Source organism: Lontra canadensis, unplaced genomic scaffold (assembly GCF_010015895.1).
Source record: "Lontra canadensis isolate GAN:19392208 unplaced genomic scaffold, GSC_riverotter_1.0 scaffold159, whole genome shotgun sequence".
NCBI lineage: Eukaryota > Metazoa > Chordata > Mammalia > Carnivora > Mustelidae > Lontra > Lontra canadensis.
In genome coordinates this window covers 1,060,657-1,084,596 of record NW_022631153.1, presented here as the reverse complement: position 1 = coordinate 1,084,596, position 23,940 = coordinate 1,060,657, and the positions used below count along the sequence as shown (strand labels likewise).

At 40.8% G+C, this 23,940-nt stretch overlaps 1 protein-coding gene across 4 annotated transcripts in view; it reads left to right on the top strand.

The window, feature by feature from the left end:
- MTUS1 (microtubule associated scaffold protein 1) overlaps nt 1–23,940 on the top strand; it is a 161,182-nt gene that overhangs the window by 65,725 nt on the left and 71,517 nt on the right. The window contains exon 4 of one of the 4 annotated variants that reach the window (XM_032844946.1): nt 17,623–17,784. The exons of 2 other annotated variants lie outside the window; for them this stretch is intronic. In XM_032844946.1, coding sequence (XP_032700837.1) covers nt 17,623–17,784 — 162 coding nt within the window. Of the gene's footprint in view, nt 1–17,622; nt 17,785–19,605; nt 19,830–23,940 lie in introns of those variants that run through there. One more of the 4 variants, XM_032844949.1, reaches the window with a different exon arrangement.

The following is a 23,940-nucleotide window of genomic DNA, read 5'->3' as shown; positions in this document are numbered from 1 at the left end:
TTTAGGTTAGGAGCTCTGTGTTCTAGTAATGTTCTGGCACAGTGAGCTACACAAGCAAGTCGTTTACCCACCCTGGGCTTCAGCCTTGTGTTGTGAAGTGGGAGGGTTTGAGAATGTAGGGACCTATCAACGTTTACACTCCTCTTTCTAGGGGCAGTTTGGGTGCTTGCCTAACTTTCTGAGCGGTGTCTACTACTAGTAAGTTTCTCTGGACCACAGGATGCTCAAAACCCAGAAAACCGGAAGTGCTCATCCTCTCAGGAGATGAGGCCGGTGCCCGGGATATGCAGTAGTCCCGGCTCTCTGGGGTTCTGTGACATCAACGATTTCAGTTAGCCTCAGTCAGTTGTGGTACAGAGGCTGGTGATCCTCCTTCTGATGTTTTGTTACAAAGTCAGTAGTAGCCTGATGCTAAATCCTACCGCCTAGGTCATTCACCTCAACCCAGCTCCTGGTGCAGGCACTTGATCCCCTCACACCATCACAGGAGGAAGGGTGAGGATATAACTTTTGTTATAGTATATCGCTATAATTATTTTATTATTAGTTGTTGATCTCTTTTTATAACTCATCTATAAATTAAACTTGATCATAGGTATGTATGTGTAGGAAAAAGCAGTACACGTAGGGTTTGGTACCATCTGTGGTTTCAGGCATCTACTGGAGGTCTTGAGATGCCCCTATGGCTGGGAGGAAGCGGGGTGGGGGTGCTGAACTGTATTTTCAACAATGGGAATCTTTTATGTAGATGATCAGTTCCACTGAAGAGTTAAGAATTTTAAAGTCCCTTTTCTGTATACTTTATAATATCCTGCCTTAAGAGAAAAGTAGGTCTGTTTACTCTGAATGAAAAGACAAGGACATTTATTGAGCATTTATTAACTTATATAAAGAAACTTGATAACTCAGTTACGTATTTAGACTTTTGAATCTGTGTTACTAAGTTTTCTTTTACTTGGTGGTTTTCTATATAGAAATGGAAAAAAAAATTAATGTAACCAGAAACTTCATGGATTCACGTTTGAGTTTTTATTTGAACTGTTGGAAGACTAACTTGATTATGCTGTATTAAAAAAAAAAGTAATAACAGCAATTAGCTTGTTTGGATGCTCACATTAAATTGAGAGGTGTTTGTTGTAGGGGACAGGAAATTTAATCACCACAGAGTTAAAAGCAGAACAGATCAAGGAGCAAAAACAGTGTGCCTTTAGATCACTGAGAGAATGTTGCCATTTACCGTACAATGTGGTGTTTGTGTATTAGAATATTGAAACCAAATGGACATCCTCTGTACTCTGTATACAAAGTTACTCTCCTGAAGGTAAGCGGCAGGAATGTTCTAGCTGGGGTTTTCAATAAATCCTTTCAGAGAACTAAGTAGAAAACCAGATCTGGACTTGAAATAATAGACATTTTCTTGAAGGTTTAACCTGAGTATGAGAGAGAACTGTGATTAAAATCAATGGAGCTCTTGCATTTTCCCTGTCAAAATCTGGAAATGATAATATGCAGCATGATGACCATAGCTAAATTTGTATGAAATCAGATGATGACTGATGACAACAAGCCAGATGCAACGTATCTTTGTTAAGAGTATGTGTGTGTTTTAACCACTCTAATTAAATAAGATGAGATTGTGGGGGAAAATAGGATAATAATAATTATAATGCCAGCGATAGCAGCGTATCCTTAAAAAATGCTTACCAAGTTTTAGGCTCTGTCTTAGGATTAAATGTCTTAATTATATCATTGAGTACATTTAACCTTCAGAGTGGTTTTGTGAGGCTTGTCCTCATTTGACAGACTGAGGAAAACACCACACAGAAATTAAATAATTTGTCAGGGTTACACAGCTAGTAAGTGGCAGAGGTAGGAGTCAAACCAGGCGGTAGGGCTCTGGAGCCCATTCTCTTAGTCTTCACATTATCAGGCTAAAGAACTACTCTTGGGGCACGTGGGTGCCTCAGTCATTAAGCATCTGCCTTCGGCTCAGGTCCTGATCTCAGGGTCCTAGGATTGAGCCCTGTATTGGGCTCCCTGGTCAGCGTGGAGTCTGCTTCTCCCTCCCTGCTCTATCCCCATCCCCGCCTGTGCTCGCTCTCGCTCTTTCTCTCTCTCTCTCTCTCAAATAAATCTTAAAAAAACTACTCTTAGTATGGCTATAAATTTTGAAAAATTAAAATTCTCACATTTAACTGAATGGCTTAGAAATTGGCATTTCTCTTCTCAGGCCCTTGGCCCGAGATTTAGAAGATGTTTAAATTTAAAAGATGTTACACGGTTATTGCAAATTGCTGCTGAGTGAATCACTGCTTCGTTAAATCCTTCATGATTCATTCAGGCGTCTCGACCTATCTGCCACCTTCTTCTGAAGGCAATACCAGTTCTTATCAGGCTTTAGATGATAAATGTGTGTTTTCCTTCATATAACGCTGTGATTGCCCTTCCAGTGACCAGCCTGAGCAAGGTAGGATTACGGAAGTCAGACAGAACACACTCCTGGCCTGTGGATCATGTAACCTACCCGGAGAGGGCAAGAGCGTGTTTATGACTCAACCACAGAGCCGCACAAAAAGGGTGTATAAAGGGTGTGGAAATGGCCCCTAAGTGCCTTAGGACTCTGGGGAAAAAGAATGTTCCGGGGTTGGTCTGATTATACCAGAGCCTGAAGAAAGACCTCATGAAAGAAATAGTCTTTAGTTTTTCTTCTGGAGAAAGAAAAGTAACATTTCAAAAGGATAAACCTTTGCTTTAATTCAGTTTATTGTGGGTTAATAAAATAAATGCCTCTCAAACCAGGAGGACATCCCATACTTGTAATGACTTGCCTAGCGTTATAGGTTTCTGAGCTTTCTTGCTAAGTTGTTTTTTCCATAATTGTTTTCTGTAAGCTAATTTTGTCTATTTAGTGTTAAAGGGAATTTAAAATCATTTCTATTCACTTTTATATCATTTTAGTCTTTTCTAGGTGAGTTTGAGAGAAATAGCTAGCAAACTTATGAGAAGGATGCTCACTATAAATTCTTTAAAAACAAGAAATTATTCCCTAATAACTTATTCTAAAAGCTAACTTCAGCAGGTTGGTTTTGATGTTTCTATATTTGCATGTAATTAAAATACTTTTAAAGAATGGATCTCAAGTTTTCTTGGCATAAAAATAATAGTCATAGTGGTGTTTTGAGCGCCAGCAACATGCCATGCTCTGTTCTAAGCTTTCTAAATGCCTGATTTCATTTACTCTCACAACTCATGACGTATAGACAGGTACACTCCTCCCACTTCTGCAGATGAGGAATTGGAAGTTTTGAAACCTTAGGTAACTCGCGCAAAGTGACACGGTTCATCATCGGTGGAAACTGGAAATGGAACAAGCAGTCTCTATGCTCTTAGCCTCTATAAATACACTCAGGGGTCCAACACCCTGACTTCTCATCTAACAAGGGTCTCGTGAGTGCCTGCCTGTGCTGGGAATGGGAGACAGGCACAAAACAGATACATTCTTGCCCTTACAGAGCTTACATTCTAGTCAGGTGCACCAGAAAATTAAATTCAGATGTTGAGAATGTAAGATGATAAATGCTGAGAAAGGCGGTGAAGGGAGTTAGATCTTAGTATCAGGTGGCTGAGAAAGGCCTCGCTGAGCAGGTGACAAATGAGCCAGTGCCTGAAGGCTCAGAAGGAGGGAGACATTAAGACATCAGATGACGGGCCTTCCTGGGCAGAGTGAACTGCAAGTGCAAAAAGATGGAGGTGAGGCAGCTTGGGGGGTGGGGGGAGGTGCTTGAGGGACCGGGAGCTGCCCAGTGTGCGCGGTGGGGGGCCAGGGAGTGCGGATGAGGCCAACCAAGTGGGGTCTTACAGGCGTCCAGGGGGCAAGTGTCTTCTCTTTTATTCCTTCCTGACATGATCACTACAGTCTTGATCATTTTACAGGCATTCCACTCCATTCTTCTCACTCGGCGAGTAATTCTGGAGAAGATTATTTTCTAGAATGACCCATGCATGAGGCATCATAGGTCACTAAGCACTTTTCTCTTACTGTATGAATTCAAGAAAAGTTTTGAGAGTCTGCTGTGTGCCGGGCACTCTACTATATTTGGAGAGTACAAACACGATGAAATAATAGCCCCTTGTCATGATCTCACTCACTGGAGGCTGAGCTGGAAAGGGGAGTTGAAGCACACCATCTGATTGCAGACTCTTCATTCTTTAAACCGCAGCTGACCTGTCCTGGCCCCTGTGATATTTCTCATTTATTATGCTGTACTCGGATTATTTTTGTACATGTCTGTCTCCTAAATTGTGAGGTCCACAAGGAGAGTCTAGGTCTTGGTTACTTTTACATGTTTCATTGCTTAGCACAGTGTACCTATTACACAACAGGTGTTTAAAAATGTTGTCTGGCCTGATTTGAAGGGAGACTTCTGTGAAGGGAACACCCCTCACTGGGCCTGAGGGCAGACCGGAGAATAGCAAGGACATTTGAACTGGCCCTGAACGTGCCTGTAGAAGTTTGCCAGACATGGAAAGTTGCTGGCATTCCCAAGGGTGCAAGTGGACAGTTATGAAAGGGTATGGGAACACCGAGGGCAGGTCCGCATGCCTCGAGCAGACTGAGTGTTGGGGTAAGTGATGGATGAGCCCCAAAGATTTTGAGGTTGATCAGTTCTCTAGCAGTCGAGATACAAACTTGTTAAGAGTTATACCAGTGTATGGGAACAGGAAGCAGAGTGAAAATATTCAAAATCTTTTGGGGGAGGAGGGTCTGGTCAGCTTCTGTTGGTGGCAGATAGTCCCACGTGTCTCCTCAGTTTGCTTCTTGGGCGGCCATGGAGTGAGACAGCAAGATAGAGTGGTAAGGAGAGGCTCTCAGGAGGAGACAGATGGGTGTAGTTGGGACATGTTGAATTTGAAGAGACCGAGAAACCCCTCAAAGTGTGTGTGTTTGAGGTTTAAGACAGTCAGAATGTATAGAGGGCAAGGAAAAGGGCTGATAAAGATCAAAGCAGCAGGGACGGCTGGCGATCACCTCAGGGACGCATCCGAATGCATCCAGGGCACAGGCGAGGAAGTCTGAGAAATAAAAGGGATACTGCAGTGTGTCTGTGTGGACCCACTTGGAGAAGAAATAGGGAACTTTGAGAGTCGAATGTTAGAGTAGCGGCTGTGGATAACGGGCTGGGCGGCTTCTTCCTTTCTATTTGACAACTTGCTTTGCTGAGGTTAGGTAGGTGATGTCTCTGAAGGGAGTTTGCGCAAAATGTGTTCATTTGCATATTTTTATACCCTTAGAGAAGTTTTGAGTCTCAGTGACCTCACTGTTCAAAGTAGCTCTGCCGAAGAACCTTGGCTTCTACTGAGCCAGGATGGTCACGGTGTGCCTTTTCCCACTGTGGTGAGGAGCCCCGTGACTGCGAGGTGAGCTCCTTCACCACCAGATAAATCAGTCTGTTGACAACCTATGAAGACCCTTTTTCATCTTTGTATGGTAGCTGGGGAAAGGATGAACCCTTCTAAGTCTTGAGTTTATTACACCTTTAGTTGTGGGACACATGTTCCCAGGCCCGTGACTGTGGAAGTTAATTTTGTTTTGCACATGAAGCAGGAGACATCTTGGGAACACACTTGCAGCGGCAGGTACGGACAGTATCACCACGAACACTGGGCTTCTGTGCAGTTCCAGTCCATGCGAGAACCTTGCTTTGTGGGATGTTCTGGTTTCTCTGTCAGATTACCACCCTGTTAATACCTGTGGTGTTTTTGTTGTGACTCACCTGTACTACCATGACTTGATTTTTGCCTTTACTCTTGAGTTTAAGCAAATAGTGCTGGTTATGCAGATTGTTTCTTGTGTCCTATGAATACAGCCTAGTCTTAGCTAACTCAAGAATGTGGGCTCTCAAATCTCTGAAATTCTGTGTTCTGGGAGATAATCCATTTAGTTGACATTTCGGGAGCGTATACTGTGCCCATCATACTCAGACCCAGAGGAATTGTGGAATGAGTAGGACAGGGTGCTTGCCCTCACCCATTACCAGTCAGCTAGGAGAGGTGATGAGTTCATCCCCATCACATGTGTCCTTAGGATATTTTAAGGAAAAAAAAAAAGCCATAGGATTTCAGAGGAAGGTAAGATTACCAATACCAAAGTTTGCTGAAACTCTTTTTTGTTAGAATATAGGTAATTCTATAATATGATTGAGGTATCCCCTTACAAATGTAAGTACCAGCCTTGGTTTAGTGTTGATGCTTTCTGCTATTTAGTAATTTTTGGCATCAAGATCCTAGATCTAGAACTAAGAAGAATACCTCTCGATCAAGGTAATTTTTAGGTCTTAACGTATTGATACACTAGGAAGTAGAAATGAAGGGACAGTTAGGGTTCAGACTATGGAATGTAGAGATTGAAGACCAAGTCAGTAAAGGTCATTGGAAATACAGAGGAGGGTGGTTAGGCAATTAGTCTACAGTCCATTGGTGTTCTGGCAGTTAACAAGCAGAGGAAGTCCAGACAGAGCCCAGCCCTGTCAGTGTGGGGGATGGAAAGGGAGAAGCATGGTTTCAGACAAGGTAAAGCTTATTTTATCCCTCTTGGATCTTGAAATTAACCAGTTAATTTGGATAGCTCATCAGGTTTCTGCTGCCCTCGTTCCAGTAGGCTATTTTTTTTTTAAGATTGATTGATTTATGTTTAAGAGAGAGTGCACACGAGTGTGGTAAAGCCTGGGGGAGGGGCAGAAGCAGGGGGTGGAGTAGAGAATATCAAGCAGACTGCCTACTGAGTGTGGAACCCTGCATGGAGCTCCATCCCATGACCCTGAGATCCTGACCTGAGCTGAAACCAATAGTACGATAGTTAACTGACTGAGCCACGCAGGCACCCCTCAACAACGTAGGCTATTTTGGAAGTATAACCCTTTCAGTGAAAATTGGAAAAGAAAACAAAAATTCCCCTTAATGTCATCAATGCCAAATAGTTTTTGACTTCGTAATTAATAACTATTCAGTGCCTTTTCTTTTGGCATGAGTTGATTGAATTTTCTTTTTCGTTTAAAAGGCGTGGTGCCTTCTTTCCTGGATTCTTACATTCTTATTCTTAATAACACGATTTTAAACAACCTTACAATATTTCATTATCAAAATGTGCTGCCATATATTTCTTCAGACTTCTTTGAACATTAGGTTTGTTTTGTTTTGTTTTAAATTTATTTTAGAGCATGAGAGAGCAGGCACGGGTGGGGAGGTCAGAGGGCAAGGGAGAGAGAATCTCAGGCTGACTCCACGCTGAGCACAGACCCTGACGCAGGGCTCAGTCTCACGACCCAGAGATCACGACCTGAGCTGAAAACAAGAGTCAGACTTAACTGACTGCGCCACCCAGGCGCCCCTTTGTTTTGTTTTTATAGTGTGTGAAATAATTCTACACTGAAGAACTTTGTACATGAGTGTAAGAGCTTGGTCAGATAAATTCATTGGATACATTCCTTTAGATGGAATCAGAGGGTGTGAGCATTTTTAAGACTTTTGATACATGTTGCCAAATTGCCCTTCAGAAACAGCATACAAGTCAGTGCTCCTTCTCTGAGTATGTTAGAGTGTTTTCCAACACCCTTGCCAGTATTTTGACATTGCTAACACTCTTTCCAAATATTTACTGTTGCAGAAGGTGCAAAACGGTATCTTACTTTAATTGGCATATGCTTGGCACTCAAATCTTCATTGAATAAGTGTAGACTCAGGGATCAAAGTGCTGAAGTACAGAAGTGAATATATAAGATGAAAACATGCCTTCCTTGAAGTTACGTTTTGGTGGGAGAGACAGGTAATACATGAGTTAAAGTATATAGGATGCTTGATAATCTGAAGTACTAAAAAGGGGGGGAAATACTAATGCAGAGAAGGGGAATGTGAAATGTTGGGGGTTGTTTTTGTGTGTGTATGAGAGAAATTTTGCTAAGTTTGACCAGGGAAAGATGGCTTTTGAATAAAGGCCAGAGGGCATCAGTCTTGGGAGTATCTGGAGGAAAAACATGCCTGTCAAGAGTGGAAAGCAAGTGGAAAGACCCTGAGGTGGAGATTTACCGATGTGCTCTAGGAAAGCAAGGAATGGGGTGAGGAAAAGTTGAAACAGACCATGAGGTTTGATAGGTAGTGGAGAACCAGGTCATGCACAGTCCTGAAAATCCCAAACATTTTGGCTTTTAACTGAAAGAGCTTAAATTTTGACAGGGTTGCTCTGATACCTGTGTAGAGAATGCATTGAATGGGGGTTAGGGCTGAATCAGGGAGATTGGTGAGGAGGTATTGCTACAATCATGGCGGGAGATTGTGGCTTCTTGGGTCAGGGTTGTGACAGTGAAGGGTAGTCAGATTCTAGACAGGTGTGTTGAAAGTGAAGCTGACAGGATTCTCTTAGATGAGGTGAGACCAAAGAGCAGAGTCACAGATGCTTTTATGCACTTTGGGTATGAACAACGGAAGGATAATGTTGCCATCCATGGAGATGGGTGTGGATGGTGGTGACACCGATGTTAGGAGATGGATATCAGGACCTAAGCTATAGAGCTATTAAGATGAATAATTTATAAGTGAAGATGTTGAGTGGAAAGTAGGATATACAGGTCTAAGGTGCAGAGAAGTCTGGTCTATGGATATAATTTGGGATTCATCAATATTTAGATCCTATTTAAAGCCACCAGACTGGATAAGGCCACCAAGAGAATGTGCAGAAGAGATCAGATCAAGGGCACCACTGGGGAACTCCCTAGACTACTCCAAAATAATCTGGAATACTCCTAAATTTTAAAGGGCTAGGGAGATAAATCTTAATAAATTATATTAAATAAATAAAATTAATAAATTTTATTGTTTCTTGTGAGACCTACAGGCATAGAGAGGCTAAGTAAACTGTGCAGACAGTGTTTGCTGGAACTGGGTTTAAAACCTAGGCAGTCTGGCTCTGGATTGTCCACTTTTCTAAAGATATAATTTATTTATTTGACAGAAAGGCAGGCAGAGGGGGGATGGGAAGCAGGCTCCCCACTAAGCAGGGAGTCCGATGTGGGGCTCGATCCCAGGACCCTGAGATCATGACCTGAGCTGAAGGCAGAGGCTTTAACCCACTGAGCCACCCAGGCACCCCTGGATTGTCCACTTTCAATCACTGTATCATACATACTGGTTCTCAAATTTTATTTCTTTAAATTCTGTTATTTTAATACCACAAATAAATGTCTTATCTGAAAAAAAAATCTTCCTTTTCCTATTCTAAATTTTTATATTTCTGGGATTTATATACCAGTCTATTAATCTGTCAATATAGTTTTATGCCCATAACAGACTATGTTTATTTTGTAATATCCTATAATAACTAATAACACAACTTCCTTCTTACTGAACTTCTTTATTGTGATAAATGTTATATAAAATTTACCATCTTAACCATTTTAATAAAGATTTTATTCATTTATTTGACAGAGATCACAAGCAGGCAGAGAGGCAGGCAGAGAGAGAGGTAAGAAGCAGGCTCCCCACTGAGCAGAGAGCCCGACTCGGGGCTCGATCCCAGGACCCTGAGACCATGATCTGAGCCGAAAGCAGAGGCTTTAACCCACTGAGCCACCCAGGCGCCCCCCCAATCTTAACCATTTTTTAAGTGGGTGGTTCATTGGTGTGAAACAGATTCCATTTGTTGTGCAAGAGTCACCATCATCCCATCTCCAGAACTTTTTATCTTCCCCATCTGAATGTCTTGACCCATTAAACACTAACTCACCACTCTCCATCTCCCCAGCCCCTGGCAACCACCGTTCTACTGTCTGTCTCTGAATCTCACTACACTAGTTACCTCACATAAGAAGAATCATGCAATATTTGTCCTTTCATCAGTGGCTTGTGGAATATCTTCAAGCTTATCCATGTTATATCATGCGTCAGAATTTCTTTCCTTCCTGGGATGGAATAATATTTCATAGTACATATGTGACACACTTTGTTTATCCATTCATCTGTCAATGGTCAACTTGGGTTGCTTCTACCTTTTGGTTATTATGAATAGCATTATGGACTTAGGTGTACAAATACCATTATGGACATGGGTGTACAAAGATCCTCCTTTCATTTATTTTGGATATATACCCAGAAGTGGAATTAGTGGATTTTATGCTAGGCTGTCTCTTTTTCTTTTGGGGGGAAGCAGCCATACCATCTTTCATAGTAACTACACCATTTTACTTTGTACCAGCAACGTGCAGGGTTCCAAGTTGGTCACGTCCTAACCAACACTGTTATTTTCTGTTTTGTTTCTATAATAGGCATTCTAATAGCCAGTTCTAATGTTGTATCTTACTGTAGTGTCGATCTGCATTTCCCTAATGACTAATGATGCTGAACAGCTCTTCATGTGTTGTTGGCCATTATGTATTTTCTTTGGAGAAAGGTCCATTCAAGTACTTTGCCCATTTTTTTTTTTTTTAAATCAAAGCTTTCTGTTCTTCAGCTGTAGACATCTCATGTTTATGCTCCAAAATTTTTGGCTATTATTATTTATGCTAAGCTAATTTAAACAGGTTTTTTGAAAGTTGTCCCAAGTTGTCCTTTAAAATAATCACATGTGGATTTAGATGGGAATACCATTCAATTAATATATAATTCAGGGAAGAACTAACATGTATATTTACTTATTCAAATCTTTTATGTTCCTCATTAAAAATTGTTTACCATAATATCAGCACTTTTTGATTATTTATAGAGATAGTATGTGCATATACATGTCTCCATGTGCATTTACTTTTTATTGCTAAAGGATCTTTTTTCTATTTTTCCTGCTACATCAAAAAGCTGTTGATTTTTTTACAGTACTGATTTTGTAAGCAGCTTATGAGATTTATTTACATAGTTTTTAGACAATAACACTATATACCAAAGTGAAATTTTCTAACATCTTCATTAAGATTAATGAGAAAAGTTGGTCCTTTTGTGTTGAGTAAAAACGAATCTGAAGCCACAGTTTTGAGTATAATTTATTTCTCCCGTAACTTATCATTAATTTTTTTTATCCCTTTGGGTAGACTTACATTAGCTTTATAATAATTCCCAGCTACTGTAGATAATTAACATAAAGGTCACTCTCTCTACAGAGTTGTGCTAAAAGAACCCAAGTTGTAATTATAGCTGAAAACATATTCTCATGCTTTGTGTTTTAACTATGCCTGCTTGGCATTTTCTCTTCCTGACTAGTTAAGGGCCCTGCCTTATTGATACTTATTATATCTTATAAAATACAATAACTTATGTTTTAAGCTATATATATTAATACGTAGTGTCTGTATTCCAGATTGGCGTCCTTGTCCAGTGAAAATCCCCACGGCCTCTAGTCCTGGCAAGTGCACTTGCCTCCTAAGCTTCTCTCTGATTTCAAACTCCATTTCAGACTCTTCCCTGCTGGCCTTTGGTCAGTTATGCACACTACCCACCCTGGAACAAACCCTGGAGCAAAAGCCAAGAAAGCTGCAGTTAAGGGCTGAAGTTCTTAGCCTGGCATTTCATGCCATCCTGAAAGGTAAACTATCTACCTCTCCAGTCTCATCGTTCTTTTCCTTCCCCGTGATGCCTGCACACCTAGTAAGCCACATAAACCACAGTCCTATTAAAAACATTTTAATGAGGGGTGCCTGGGTGGTTCAGTGGGTTAGAGCCTCTGCCTTCTGCTCGGGTCATGATCCCGGGGTCCTGGGATCAAGCCCCGCATTGGACCCTCTGCTCAGCGGGGAGCCTGCTTCCTCCTCTCTCTCTGCCTACTTGCAATCTCTGTCAAATAAATAAAATCTTTAAAAATTTAATGAGCTCCTATGGACTCTCTAGTATTCATAATTACTACTGAAAACATTTGGGAGCGATTTCTATACAAAATGTCGGGTGTTTCTAGCACCCTATACATTTGTGCTTTGCAATTACCTTACTTTGCAGTTACGTTTCCTATGTAGGCAAGTAAATACTTGTGCAGCATCACCCCTCCTGGGAATCCATTGTCTAGATTTTTATTAAGATCTGTATCTTCAAATATAGGTAAAATAGTAGCTAAGGTTTTGTGGGGAGGGAGGTTGTTGTTTGTTCTGTGGTTTTGGGTTTTTTGTTTGTTTTTTGTTTTTTTTTGTCAGCTCCTTAACACTTCTTCAGAACACTTTAATTTCATCCAATGTAAAGAACAGCTCATTTTGTTCAATGTGGGAAAAATCTCATGAAAAACATATTAAGGCTGAATTTCTCCTGGTCTGGTTAAGAGTTCAGAGAGAGGAATTTGCTTTGTCCAGCAGATGTTTCTGTGGCCTGGGAAACTGCTCTCATTACTTTGAAGGCCTTTTGCAAGCTGGTGGGACTCCCCTCCTTTCCCAGCCTGTCCTTTAGCAGTGGAGCAGACCAGGCTAGAGCTGAGAGACGGCGCTACCTACCTGTGAATGCCTGGGGAGCTTTCTCCTGGACAATGAATCCTTTAACATAAGTGTCAGACCAAAGGCATACCCTTTAGGAGTTCATCCTTCAACTTTAATTTCCAGTCCTAGGAACACACCATTATGTTCTCATGAAGAACTTTCTGGTAGCAGAGGGACCCTTTTCATCATAACCATATAAAAGCATCACTTAACTCGTTGATTTCTGTGTTTTTTTTTTTTTCTTAGTAAAATTAAAAGGACTGAAGAATACCTCATGTTTACAGAAGCACAGGAATAAAAATGATTAGAATCTACTTACCTTAATTGTTGATCCAGTTTATGCTTTCTTGGTTTCTTTATCTGTTTTGAACATCTTTATCTGATTAAATACTTGACTCCACTGACTTCTATAATATCTATTAGTGTTTTAATGTTTTATGTTAGCTTTTATGATAAAATATGCTTATTATAAAGTGTGAAGAGAAAAAAGCATATGAAAGGTGGGAAGAAAAATTATCCATTTCTGCCCTTTCCCCTTATTTTTCCTCTAAGTCCCCCTGTTTTGTATTTCATAACAGCCTCCTAAAGTTCTGGTATATCTCCTGGAATTTTTCAATATGTAGGTGAGTCTGAGCTTAAAAAGCGGGGTAATATTAATATCTTTTTTCCACATAATAAATCATTTTATTAGATTTTTAGTTTTACAAGGCATTCCTCATTGATACTCTGTTGTTAAGTATAGAACATTCGACCGAATTTTCCAAGGTGGGTATCTGAGTACCTTGCTTGTTCATGAGGCCATACTTCAAACTCAGTAGACTCTCTGTGTTACTATCTAAGGCTAAGTGCAAATGCTACCTAGTCCTTCCATGTCTTCCCTAGACAAAAGATGGTAATAATTACAGGGTCAAAACAAATCTGTTGTCTCTCTGTAAGATTATGCTAACAGCATAAGCTTAAAATAAACCACTTAGGCGAGTAATGTGTCTTCAGGTAGGTCTTCAATCTTGATGGTTTACATCTGGGATCAGTTAGATGCTATGAAGCGAATGGGGTCCTGTAAGGATTTCCTTGTTTAAGAATCTGGTTCTCAGGTTACTCAGTCTCTCAGCCCAATGTTGCTATGTCTTACTTTTCATATTGGTTATGATGTGTATGTTTTACTGCTTCTTTGTATGAAGTCCCAATTATGGGTACTTGAGGTCAACTTTGCTCTTCAGTTAAACCTGAGGACTGTTGGTGAAACAGTGAAACACCTTGGTAGCCCCCTTCTAGAAAGAGGAGCTCAGGTGGCCTCTGGCCTGATTCTCCTTTCCTCCACCTGATGCTTCTATTCTGCAGCCCCAGAGAGGGAATGCTGGGCTGGCGGTAGGTTGCCTGCCTTCCTGGCATCTCTGGCACTGCTGAGGTATGTGACTGGAGGAAGCCATTTTACCACCCAAGTAACTCTCTCATCTATGCTCTGGGAATAGTAATGGTGGTGTACTGTTAGGATTATTCTGAGTTTCAGAGGAACAATTCTGTGGTGCAGCAGGCTTTGTTCCGGGCCCTCAATGCCCAGGAGTCAGACTAATGGTTGAATAGGGAAGACTTTTGCTAGGACTGCCAGTTGCCATTAGGTGGGAGGGACAGCGAGCCTTGGGAATGGGGTAGGACAGGTCATAGCAATCACAGGCTGGCAGGGCAACCTTGCTTCCGGTGTGCGGCTGCGTGTTGGAATCAGAGAGGCTACAGGTCTGTAGTACTTCTGAGGCACACTGAGAAATGTCTGTAAACCCATGATGCTGTCAGAAACAATGCTATGAAATATCCCTTTCTGAAAAACAAATTGAGTTTCCAAACTTGTTTAGCTTTGACTACCTTAGCTATGGCCCAGAAATATTCCTCTGTTACTTGCTCAACCTTGTTCATTGTTTCCGATGATGATGAAGACTTCCATGTTTTTGCTGTCAAGGGGCCATAATTTAGTAACTGTATAGTTTAAAAGATCAGTTTTTTCTGTACCTCCAAAAACAAGTAAAACTGGTAGTTAAATATAAGTCTAAAAATCAAGTGAATAATTGATTATCTATTACTTGCTAATTACTATAAGGACTATAAAGAAAAATGTCTCCTTTTATCTAGTTAATAGACTATTTGAAGAGTCCCATTAATATTAACAAAGGACAAATAAGCTTGTAAAAATTAAGTGTTTAATGCTTCAGTGTAGATGAGAGAAGGCATTATCGAAATTTATTTACTCCTGGCCTGTGAAAAAAAATTTTAATAGCTATTACTATCATCTGTATAATTCTGCATTTACTTTTTCCCCAATTTCATTGAGGTCTAATATGACATTCAAAGTGTAAAGACATTTAAAGTGGTGATTTGATGACACATGTTATAGAATGATTTTCGTTATGGAGTTCATTAACATATCCTTCACCTCACAGATTTTTCTTTTTTGTTGAGGATATTTAAGTCCAACTCTTAGCAAATTCCAATGATATACTAGTCTTATCAACTACAGTCACCATGTTACATTAGTTCCCCAGACCTTATTCTTCTTACAGCTGAAAGTTTGTCCCTTCCCCCTAAACTCTCTTTATTTCCTGAACCTTCCTCGTGGACTTACAATAAAAATTCATTCCACAAATATTTATTAAATCTCACTTCATGCCATCCCTTGGCTAAGTCCTGAGGGACAGAATGGAATCAGGTCTTCTTCTTGTTCTCAGGAACCTTAGAGAGTAGTCCGAGAGCCCAATGGAAACAGATGTTATTGTGAAAGCAGGTGTGGATGTGGTAAAGGGAGGCGTGGCCCATGGCACACAGGGAAGGTGCCCTGGCAGGATTGGTTTTACAAAGAAGTTCTGATTCTCAACAGTGCTTCTCACGCTTGGGTGTATTCAGATCACCAGGAGATTTTGTTAAAATGGAGGTTGTGATTCAGTAGATCTAGCGTAGGGGCTACAGATGAGTGGCAAGGATTCGAAACAACTGTCGCTTTGTATTCACTAGGCAAGATAGGGGATTAGATGGAAAGGAGGCTAGTTCATTCACAAAGATGAACATAAGCAGAAGAGTAGAGTAAAAAGGCCTGGAAAAATAAAAGTAAGGTGTGTATATATGTGTGTGTGAGTGTGTATGTATGTGTAGGGATGAGAGCATGGCAAAGCATAATGGGGAAGAGGTTGATAGGAATCAATCCTAGGACTGTCATTTACAGCTTTAAAATTAAATATTAAAGGGATTAAAAATAAGGTCATCCTATAGATCGGGAATCACAAATTTTAGACTGGGTCATAACCTTTTTTTTTTCCATGTTCAGAAGATCAACGTGAGGGACTTGGAAAGGGTGGAAGGACAGAGCTTTAGGAGTCGAATATAGTTGTTGAGGCAAAATATCAGGGGATGAATGAGGATTTGTAGGATTTGGATTGAGCGGAAGAAGACGTCTTTGAAAAGAAGCAATGTGAGTCATGAATTAGCATAGTACTTCTTGGTGTGAGAGAGGAAACTAGCTTGATCGGAGCAGAACACACGCCAGCGTAAAAGAACAGCCTGTGAAATGAGCAATGGGAAACCTCACCAAAATGAAACTGCAAGGTTGGGCGCGGGGAGCCCTCCTGCCCTACCACCGCTCTGCCGGGAGCGGTGCCAACAAAAAGACTAACTTGCGAGCAGATACTGCGTGATTAACCCAGCAGGCGGAAGGAACTCTTCCTTCTCCCCGCCCCGCCACAACGATCCAGCCAATCAGACGCCGTCACGGCGCAGCCAATGAGAAGCCACTGTCCTTTTCAGCGCCCAGTTTGCTCGGGTGGGCTTTTATTTGTATCAACCTTCCCAGCTTCCCGCTGTCCTCGCCTCTGTTGGACGTATTTGCGTATAACTTTGCCATCGCTTGCTATTATTCTCTGCTATTCCTAAATAAACTCCTCTTTTGGTAGTAAACCTAACCAGAAGTTTGATGTTTACAGTTAACAAGTACAAAGATAAAGCTGGAGATGGGTAGAGCTTTAAAGTGGATGACTTTCAGTGCCAGATCTGAGGAGTTTAACCTCTTTATTCTTAGGAAAATTTTATGAGCAAAATCACTGAACTCCTACAAAGCCTTGAGCCTTGCTTTCCAGAAATATCACTTCACTCACTTAAGGGGCCATTAGGAATATAGGACACCATCGTTTTCATGTAAATTCCTTTTCAGCTCTTCCTATTTTTCAGTGGTGTAATACCCTTAGCACTGAGAGTCTTCATGTTAGATTATATGGGGATGTGGGGAAGGAAGGACAATTCCAATGTTCTGGAAAAGGAAAAATGGATTTATAATTAGCATAAGGGAGGAGGGTATGGAAGTGTTGAAATTCAAACATTCAACAAAGAATTTAAAATGGGAGTGGCATTGGTATTCAAAAAAAGGATAAGGCTGCAAGGGAGAATTTGGGATTCATCCAGATGGGCAAGGGTTAGAGTGAAATAAATGAAGATTCTGCAAGAGAGATGGGTGTGAAGAAAGTTTTAAGGATTGAACTTGGGAAATGCCCGTAATCAGGTAGCAGGAGTGAGCATCGGGATTGTATGATTTCAAATGTGCCAGAGAGCATGAAGCATACATAGTTCATTGCTAAATGGAAACACTTATGCTGCAAGAAAGAGAAGTTTGAGTGAAGCCAATTTAAGTTTGGCAAATTGGAGCCAAGATGAAGAGGAGATTAAAAAAAAAATCCAGCGCCACCTGGTGGTAGGCGTTAGGCATTTTTAAAAATGAATTTTTAAAAATGAATTTAATTGAATTTTTCTTTCTTATTTTGGTTTTTAAATTATCTATTTTTTAATATGGTACCCTAGTGTATGAGTGGACTAGTTTGTTTTTTAATCAACAGTATGAGTGGAAGTCGGAGCTTTGATTTTAACTTTTCCAGAAACCTCTGTGTCACGTGGCTTTTTTGATCTCTTGTCACACAAGACCTGAGCTAATTACTCCAGTTTACACGGTTACAGCTACCCTTCGCATGTCCTGATGGTCTCATCATCGCCTCTGCTCTTCTGCCTCCAAGTCATCAAAAATTTAAAAAACATCTATCTAAAAATTGCATGATGCTGAATATTCAGTTTGTGTTTTGACTCAGTAGTTAGTGCAGGAAATGAAGTTTATAAGCTTAAACCTTTCAAAATGAAGTAGAAACTTTTTTTTTTCTTTAATCCCAAGGAAAACCTACATCCTTGAAAAATGCACAGCCGTCTCGGGTGAATTTGCCTAGACCACTTCCTAAATCCAAAGCATCTTTGAAAAGTTCTGCACTGAGGAGGACGGGAAGCACCTCCTCTCTTACCAGCACCCACAGTGATCTGAGTACTTACAGCAATAATTGTAAGTCGGTCTTCTGTCAAACTTCTGGGATCGTTGCAGCCATAGTTATAAGAGAAGTAATGTGCTCAAATAATTGTTAGAATTTTGATTTTGTGATTTAGGGGAAAATAGGAATGCTGCTTCTCCCATGGACTTTCTCAAAAAGTTTGGCAAGAAAAGCAAATTCTTCAAATGATGTTCTCTTTTGATGAACATGCTGTGAAATACTGAAATATTTATGTGTTGGGGGTACCAAGTATTTTGTTGCATGGAGAATTCTAAAGTGTATCATTTGAAACAATGGTGGGTTTTGGTTTATTTTAGGAAGGGAAGCAGTCTGGGGGCTGTTGGAACCCATCTGGACATCAGAATAGAACTTCGGTGTGATTTGCTTTGTAAAAGACTGTATTTTTTATAATCTTGTATTTGGATGCTAGAGTCAGGGGAATTTGACTAGTATAACTTCAAGCCTAATTTTAAGTAGTTTAAACTCAATATTTCTAAAGTTTTCAGTTAGGATAAATTCTGTTTTCTGTATATAAAATGGGTGAATTCATTAAGCTTTTTCATTCGAAGGTATATTTGGTCCTAATATTTATTTGTTTATTTCTTTTCTAAATTCCCTCACACGATAATGAACAGATTTATTAATTTGAACAGCTGTGGAGTGTCTACTGTGTATAGGCACCATGATAGATGCTTAGAGGAATATGGAATGTAAAAGAAATGGTCCTTATCTAAAAGGTAGTTGCAGAAGATATTTACCTGGGTAACTGGAATACCAGATAAAATAAGATTATTAAGCATGAGGTGGAGAGGAAGGCAGTTCTCTCTGCTTTAAGGAGGGATCAATTAGTTTCTTGTGTGGGAACAAAGACAAAGTGGGGTCCTAGTTATTGAACCTTTTGGGGCAGGGGCCTTTTCACTCAGGAGCTTATAAGCTGTTATAAGGTTGCCAGACATTCCTTCTTTCTTTCTTTTTTTTTTTCTTTCTCAAATAACTTCTGCCACTGCCTTGATTGTATATATGAGGTGAAGGAGTGAGGCTCAGAGAGGTTGTTGCTGGCCCAGGGGCACTCAGCAGCATGGGACAGAATAGAGAATGTGAATGTGTGGAGGAGAAGGCATTGAACTAGTGGCTGAGTTAATGAGCACATTTCCGCGAGGTCCCTTAGCCGCGGTAGCTTGTCTCCTGTGATAGTGAGTAGCTGTGTCCTGGAACTCCGGGACTATTAAAATGTGCTGCTTAAAACTAAAAAGGCTTATTATCCACGTATTGTTTCACTTTTGGAGTTGTGGATAAATAGGAAAGGTTTGCATGGAGCCAGGAATGCTCTCTGAGTTGGAAAAGGGAATCACCCGTGTATTATTTTAAGGTTATTTCCCTTGCAGCTTACTCTGTTGGTGTGAATTTTAAAAACAAACCGACAAAGCAGAATCACCAGCGGGCTCTCAGAGAGCTGGGTAGCAACGGAACGTGTGACCCCCTGGAAGCAGGCACGTTCTGGAGAGCTGCTCTCCAGCCTTTTCCGTTGCCAGCCATGTTGACTTGGCCACCGTTTCAGGACTGGGTCAGACTCTCCTAAGGAGGTTGTAAAATGCTTTTGTCCGTTCCTTTTTGTCCTGTAACAAAGGAGTTTTCCGTACACCCACAGAGCCTGTCTAGCGCTGGTGTCCCTGTTGCAGATTAAGCATTTAAATCAATGAGTCTTTTCTTAGTTTGATTTGCTAGGGGGTTTAATCTGTTTTGTGTAGTGCCTTGGAGCTTACAGATTTCCCCCCCCCTCCGTTCTAACTCACTAAGAGCAAGCAGGAGGGATAGGAGAGTGAACATGGCTGCAGTTTTTCCTGCTTAAGATTGCTTGGATCTTTTTAAATGACTGTACCAGGAGGATTTCGCAGTTGTACAGAGACGGATATTTCTTCAAAAATATTTATCAATTCTACACTCACCCCACCGGCTGGTTCAGAGAAGCACTATGATGCTACCTTATTGACACTGCTGGTCCTGGGATCCTACAGCCTTTGTATAGTTCCTTTGTTAGCCACGCTTACTGGGAAAAGAAGTAGGTCGACGATTTCTGGTTTGATTCTTTTCTTTGTAAGCATGCTTAAATTTTACTCAATAAATTGATTTAGTACCTCTTGATTGTTATTTTGGTAATTCGTAATTTGTTGATTGTAATATTGGCGCGTTTACGTTTAAGTTGTGAATGGTTCTGAATAGAATCAGATTTGTTCTGTGTTTTCTGTGTTTTCAGGCTTAATATAATTCAGTAGCATTGTCGAGGTGCTGAGTATATGAAATTACCTTATTACTAAAGACTATTTGGTCTCCTTTCTCCTTCAATAAGCTGTAGTTTTGTGTATGTAGCTCATACTTGTATGAGGATAGAACAATATTTTCCTAGAATTAAAATATCGCTTCTTTGATTATTCTGCTCATTATATTCAAATAAATTAAAGATGTGTAACTTTGAAAGATTACCTTAAAACATGAAAAAATCATTTTGAACTGATTTTTTTCCTATTTCTAATAATGACGGGTCATGTGAGAAAATAATCTTTTGATCACCGTTTTGATTCAGACTGAGTTAAGCATTTAAACCCCTTTCAAGAATGTGTTCTCGCTTTGCTGCTCATTTCTTTGTGATGTGATACTGTTAGTGGCATCATTTAAGAACTTTTGAGGTCCATAGTGCTGTTGTAAAATTAGCAGCTGGTTCTTGGTACTTTGGAATCCTATAGAAATAACATTATCGAGTTAAAAGACCAATGACTAAATTAAGAAATATAAGACAAGACATTTTTCTTGTTTGGAGGTTTTAGCAGGTTCTTTCTGTGTATTCTTGTATGCGTAGAAAATTTAGAAGTTAAGATAGTGATTTTCTTTTGGATATTAGCCTAAAACATTACATAGTAGCTTCTAGGTCAGATGTACGCATGTATAGAGTTTAAACATTCTTAAGTTCTCCTAGACTCCCCTAAAGTCCAATTTTTAAGATTATATAAAAATAGGTATTGTAGGTCTTGAATAGAGTTGAAGGTTTGAGGGCCATTGTGTATGTGTGAGAAGGAAGCCTTTAGTGAGTGTATAATTTTGCCCTCTTACCAAATGTGAAATCCAAGGCTTTCTTCTTCCCAGTTAGCCACACACACACACACACACACACAAATGTTTGTTTGTTTTTAGAGACAGATGGTGAAAGGGGAAATGCAGGAGGTGCACACCAACAGTGTTTGTACTCTTCTGGAATTTAGGAGAATCGGAGGGTAGCTACAGAAATGGAGTATTCTTTGCCTTTGCCTTCATGGCCAGCCCTGGCTCAGACGGAGTCACACATAGAAAAGGGCGTTCACCTCAGACTCATCCCAGTGTTCCTTCCAGCTCATGGGAAGGAGGATGATTTTCCACTCTCTCAGCCTCGGAATCCTCACCTGAAGAACGGGAGGGCAGTACTGTCACCCTAAAAATGCTTGTAGCAAAAATGTTTCTCACCACTTCGATTTCCTTCACTTCAATAAGATGGTGTCAAAGAGTCTGGAAGGTGGGTGTTCAGGTTGTTGAAGTGATCAGGCTGGTAGAAGGATTCCTCTTACTTACCTGCAGGCTGATGGCAAGTGAGTATTGTCTCACCTGCCTCCACTGGTCAGTTGGTCAGAAGTACCTAAAGTGGATCATTGAACGGTTTTCAGGCTGCTTCCAGGTTCAGAGGGAAAGTTTGTGTTTGACTAGTGATGTCTGCCATAGGTGAGGAAGGGGACGAGAGGCAGTGGACATACTCTAGCCCTGTATCATGTGCTTAATACTTACGCATATCCAAATAGATGACTAAATAAGAAAATACTGTTATCTAGACTGGCATTAATTTTGTTTTCATTTTTGCAATGGTTTTCTGGGATACAGAGAGACATTCTTGTTCGTACACTGTTGAATAACTCTGCTTTTGGAATTTGGAGTGTAGACTTCAGTAGCGACTTGACTTCAAGCCAGGTGGGCACATGATCTGGCACAGTGGGTAGCATTACAGACTGACAAAAATTCCAGAAATAAGCAGAATGTTGGCTCTGTGTGTGTACGTAACTCAATAAACAACAACAACAAATAACTGTTAGTCAGATGCCAGAATGTAGTATGAAATGTTAGTTTGCAAATACGTCTGAAACAATGAGAAGCCCTTCTGTAATAAGAAAATAATTTCTTCTGCCTGGGCTTCTCTGAGAATCTCTTCATATTCTCTTCAGACTCCATTATTTCTCTTACTCTCTTTCATTTGAGTCACACTTGGACCATGGGGAAATGAAACTAAGGATTCCAGAAAATCTGTTATTCTGACATAATCGAGGCTACTAGAACCAAGGATCACAACAGAACAGGGGCAGTTTTAAATTGTTATTACAGCTGCTGGGACCTGGGTGACCGCATGTGGGATATCACTTACTGACTCTTGAGATGAACTGTCGCTCAGGGATCGTGGCCCTTATAGACTGTGCTGAGGAGAATTTTGAGGATGTTGTAGCTTCAGTGGGTCTATAATAGGAAAGCCTACAGTTCTTCCCTCCTATATCAGGAAAAGCCAGTCCCTTCGTTCTGCATCTCCTTGACTTTCACACTGCTACCCCACTCACAAGACTTCGCTCTGGTCACCAGACGTGTGGCAGTTTCTACCCCAGCAAGCAATTCCTTGGGACACCAGCCGGGTGATCTTCAATCCTGACACCGTCTACTGGGGATGGCAGCAGATCCCACAGGTTAAGGGGTCACTCCTGCAGGACTGGCCCCCACGTCCTTCAGATGCCAGTCACAAGTCCAGGTTGTCAACTGTACTTTTCACAACGAGCCTTCAGTGGGCGATTCCAACAACTCCTCTCTTGGGAATGATGAATTTGCAAGAGCAGCGCACAAAACTGAAGTAAACGTTTACTTTACTTACTAATAAATGCCCGGTTCTTATAAAAGGGTTTAACCGAGGATATGGAGGACCATTAGATGGAACTGATGCATAGGGCAAGGTATGCAGGAAAGGTGAAGAGGGTCCATCCCCTCTGCAGGTGTGCGCCAACTCCGAAGCTCTCCCGTCTCCACAGTTGGAGATTTTTATGGAGGCTTCCATAAAAGGGCGTGATGGATCCTTAAGTTAATTTTTAGCCATTTTCCCTTCTCAAGAAAATGGAGGGTATAGTTGAAAATTCCAAGATTCTAACCATGGCTTGGTCTTTCCAGTGACCATCTCGCATCTGGGAACCCACCCAGAATCACCTTTTTAGAACAAAAGATACTCCTGTCACCAAAGAAATTAGGATTTCAGGAGATCTGTGTTAGGAACTGGGGGCAGAGACCCAATATATATTTTCTATATCTCACCATATTTGGTACCTGAGTACCATATTTGTTCAGTGAGGGCCCTGCGAAAGCATATGTACCATTTCCAAACTTGATTTTTCAAACCCCCTCATTATACATAGAGAGATGAAGGGGTTCATAGCTATGCAGTGGCCAAGTCAAGACCAGAACTCAGATCATAGATTCGGTTCCACAACTTGAAATTATGGTAGTTATTATATTGGAACTTTGGTCACCAAAGAGTTTCTCGTTTGGATATAATATCTCTGGATAATGGAAAATTTAGATACCATCAGGATACCCAATCAGCTGCCATGGTAGGGACTGAAATGAGCAGGATAAATAGTTTCAGGATATCCTGCCTTATAGAGAAGGACATCGTTCAAGTGGGCTTTACTAGGAAGCAACACACCAACAAAGAGTATTTAGGGAACTGAAAGATGTGTAACTGTTGGTCATAAAAGTGTGTACAGCTCAGCATAGATTGTCCCCACCATTGGTGAACTGGGAAGGAGTGGAGGTGGGAAATGTGTCAGTCGATCAGAGAGACAGAGAGAGAGAGAGAGAGAGAGAGTGTGTGTGTATGTGATCGCACCTGATCAAACTCAAAACTTTTATCCTTGTATATGGATTTGATCCTCCCATGTTACGAAGTTGATGATAGATCTGGGTCCAGTGTTTACACTGAGCCTAAAGAGTGGCAGTTGGTTTCCAGGACAACACCTCTAGTCTGGTGTGACAGAGAGCAAAGGGACAGGAGTATTGTGCCTCATGAGAATTTTGTCTTGTGCTTTAGTGAAAAATCCCTTTAGTCTGTTCTTTGGAAACTGAAG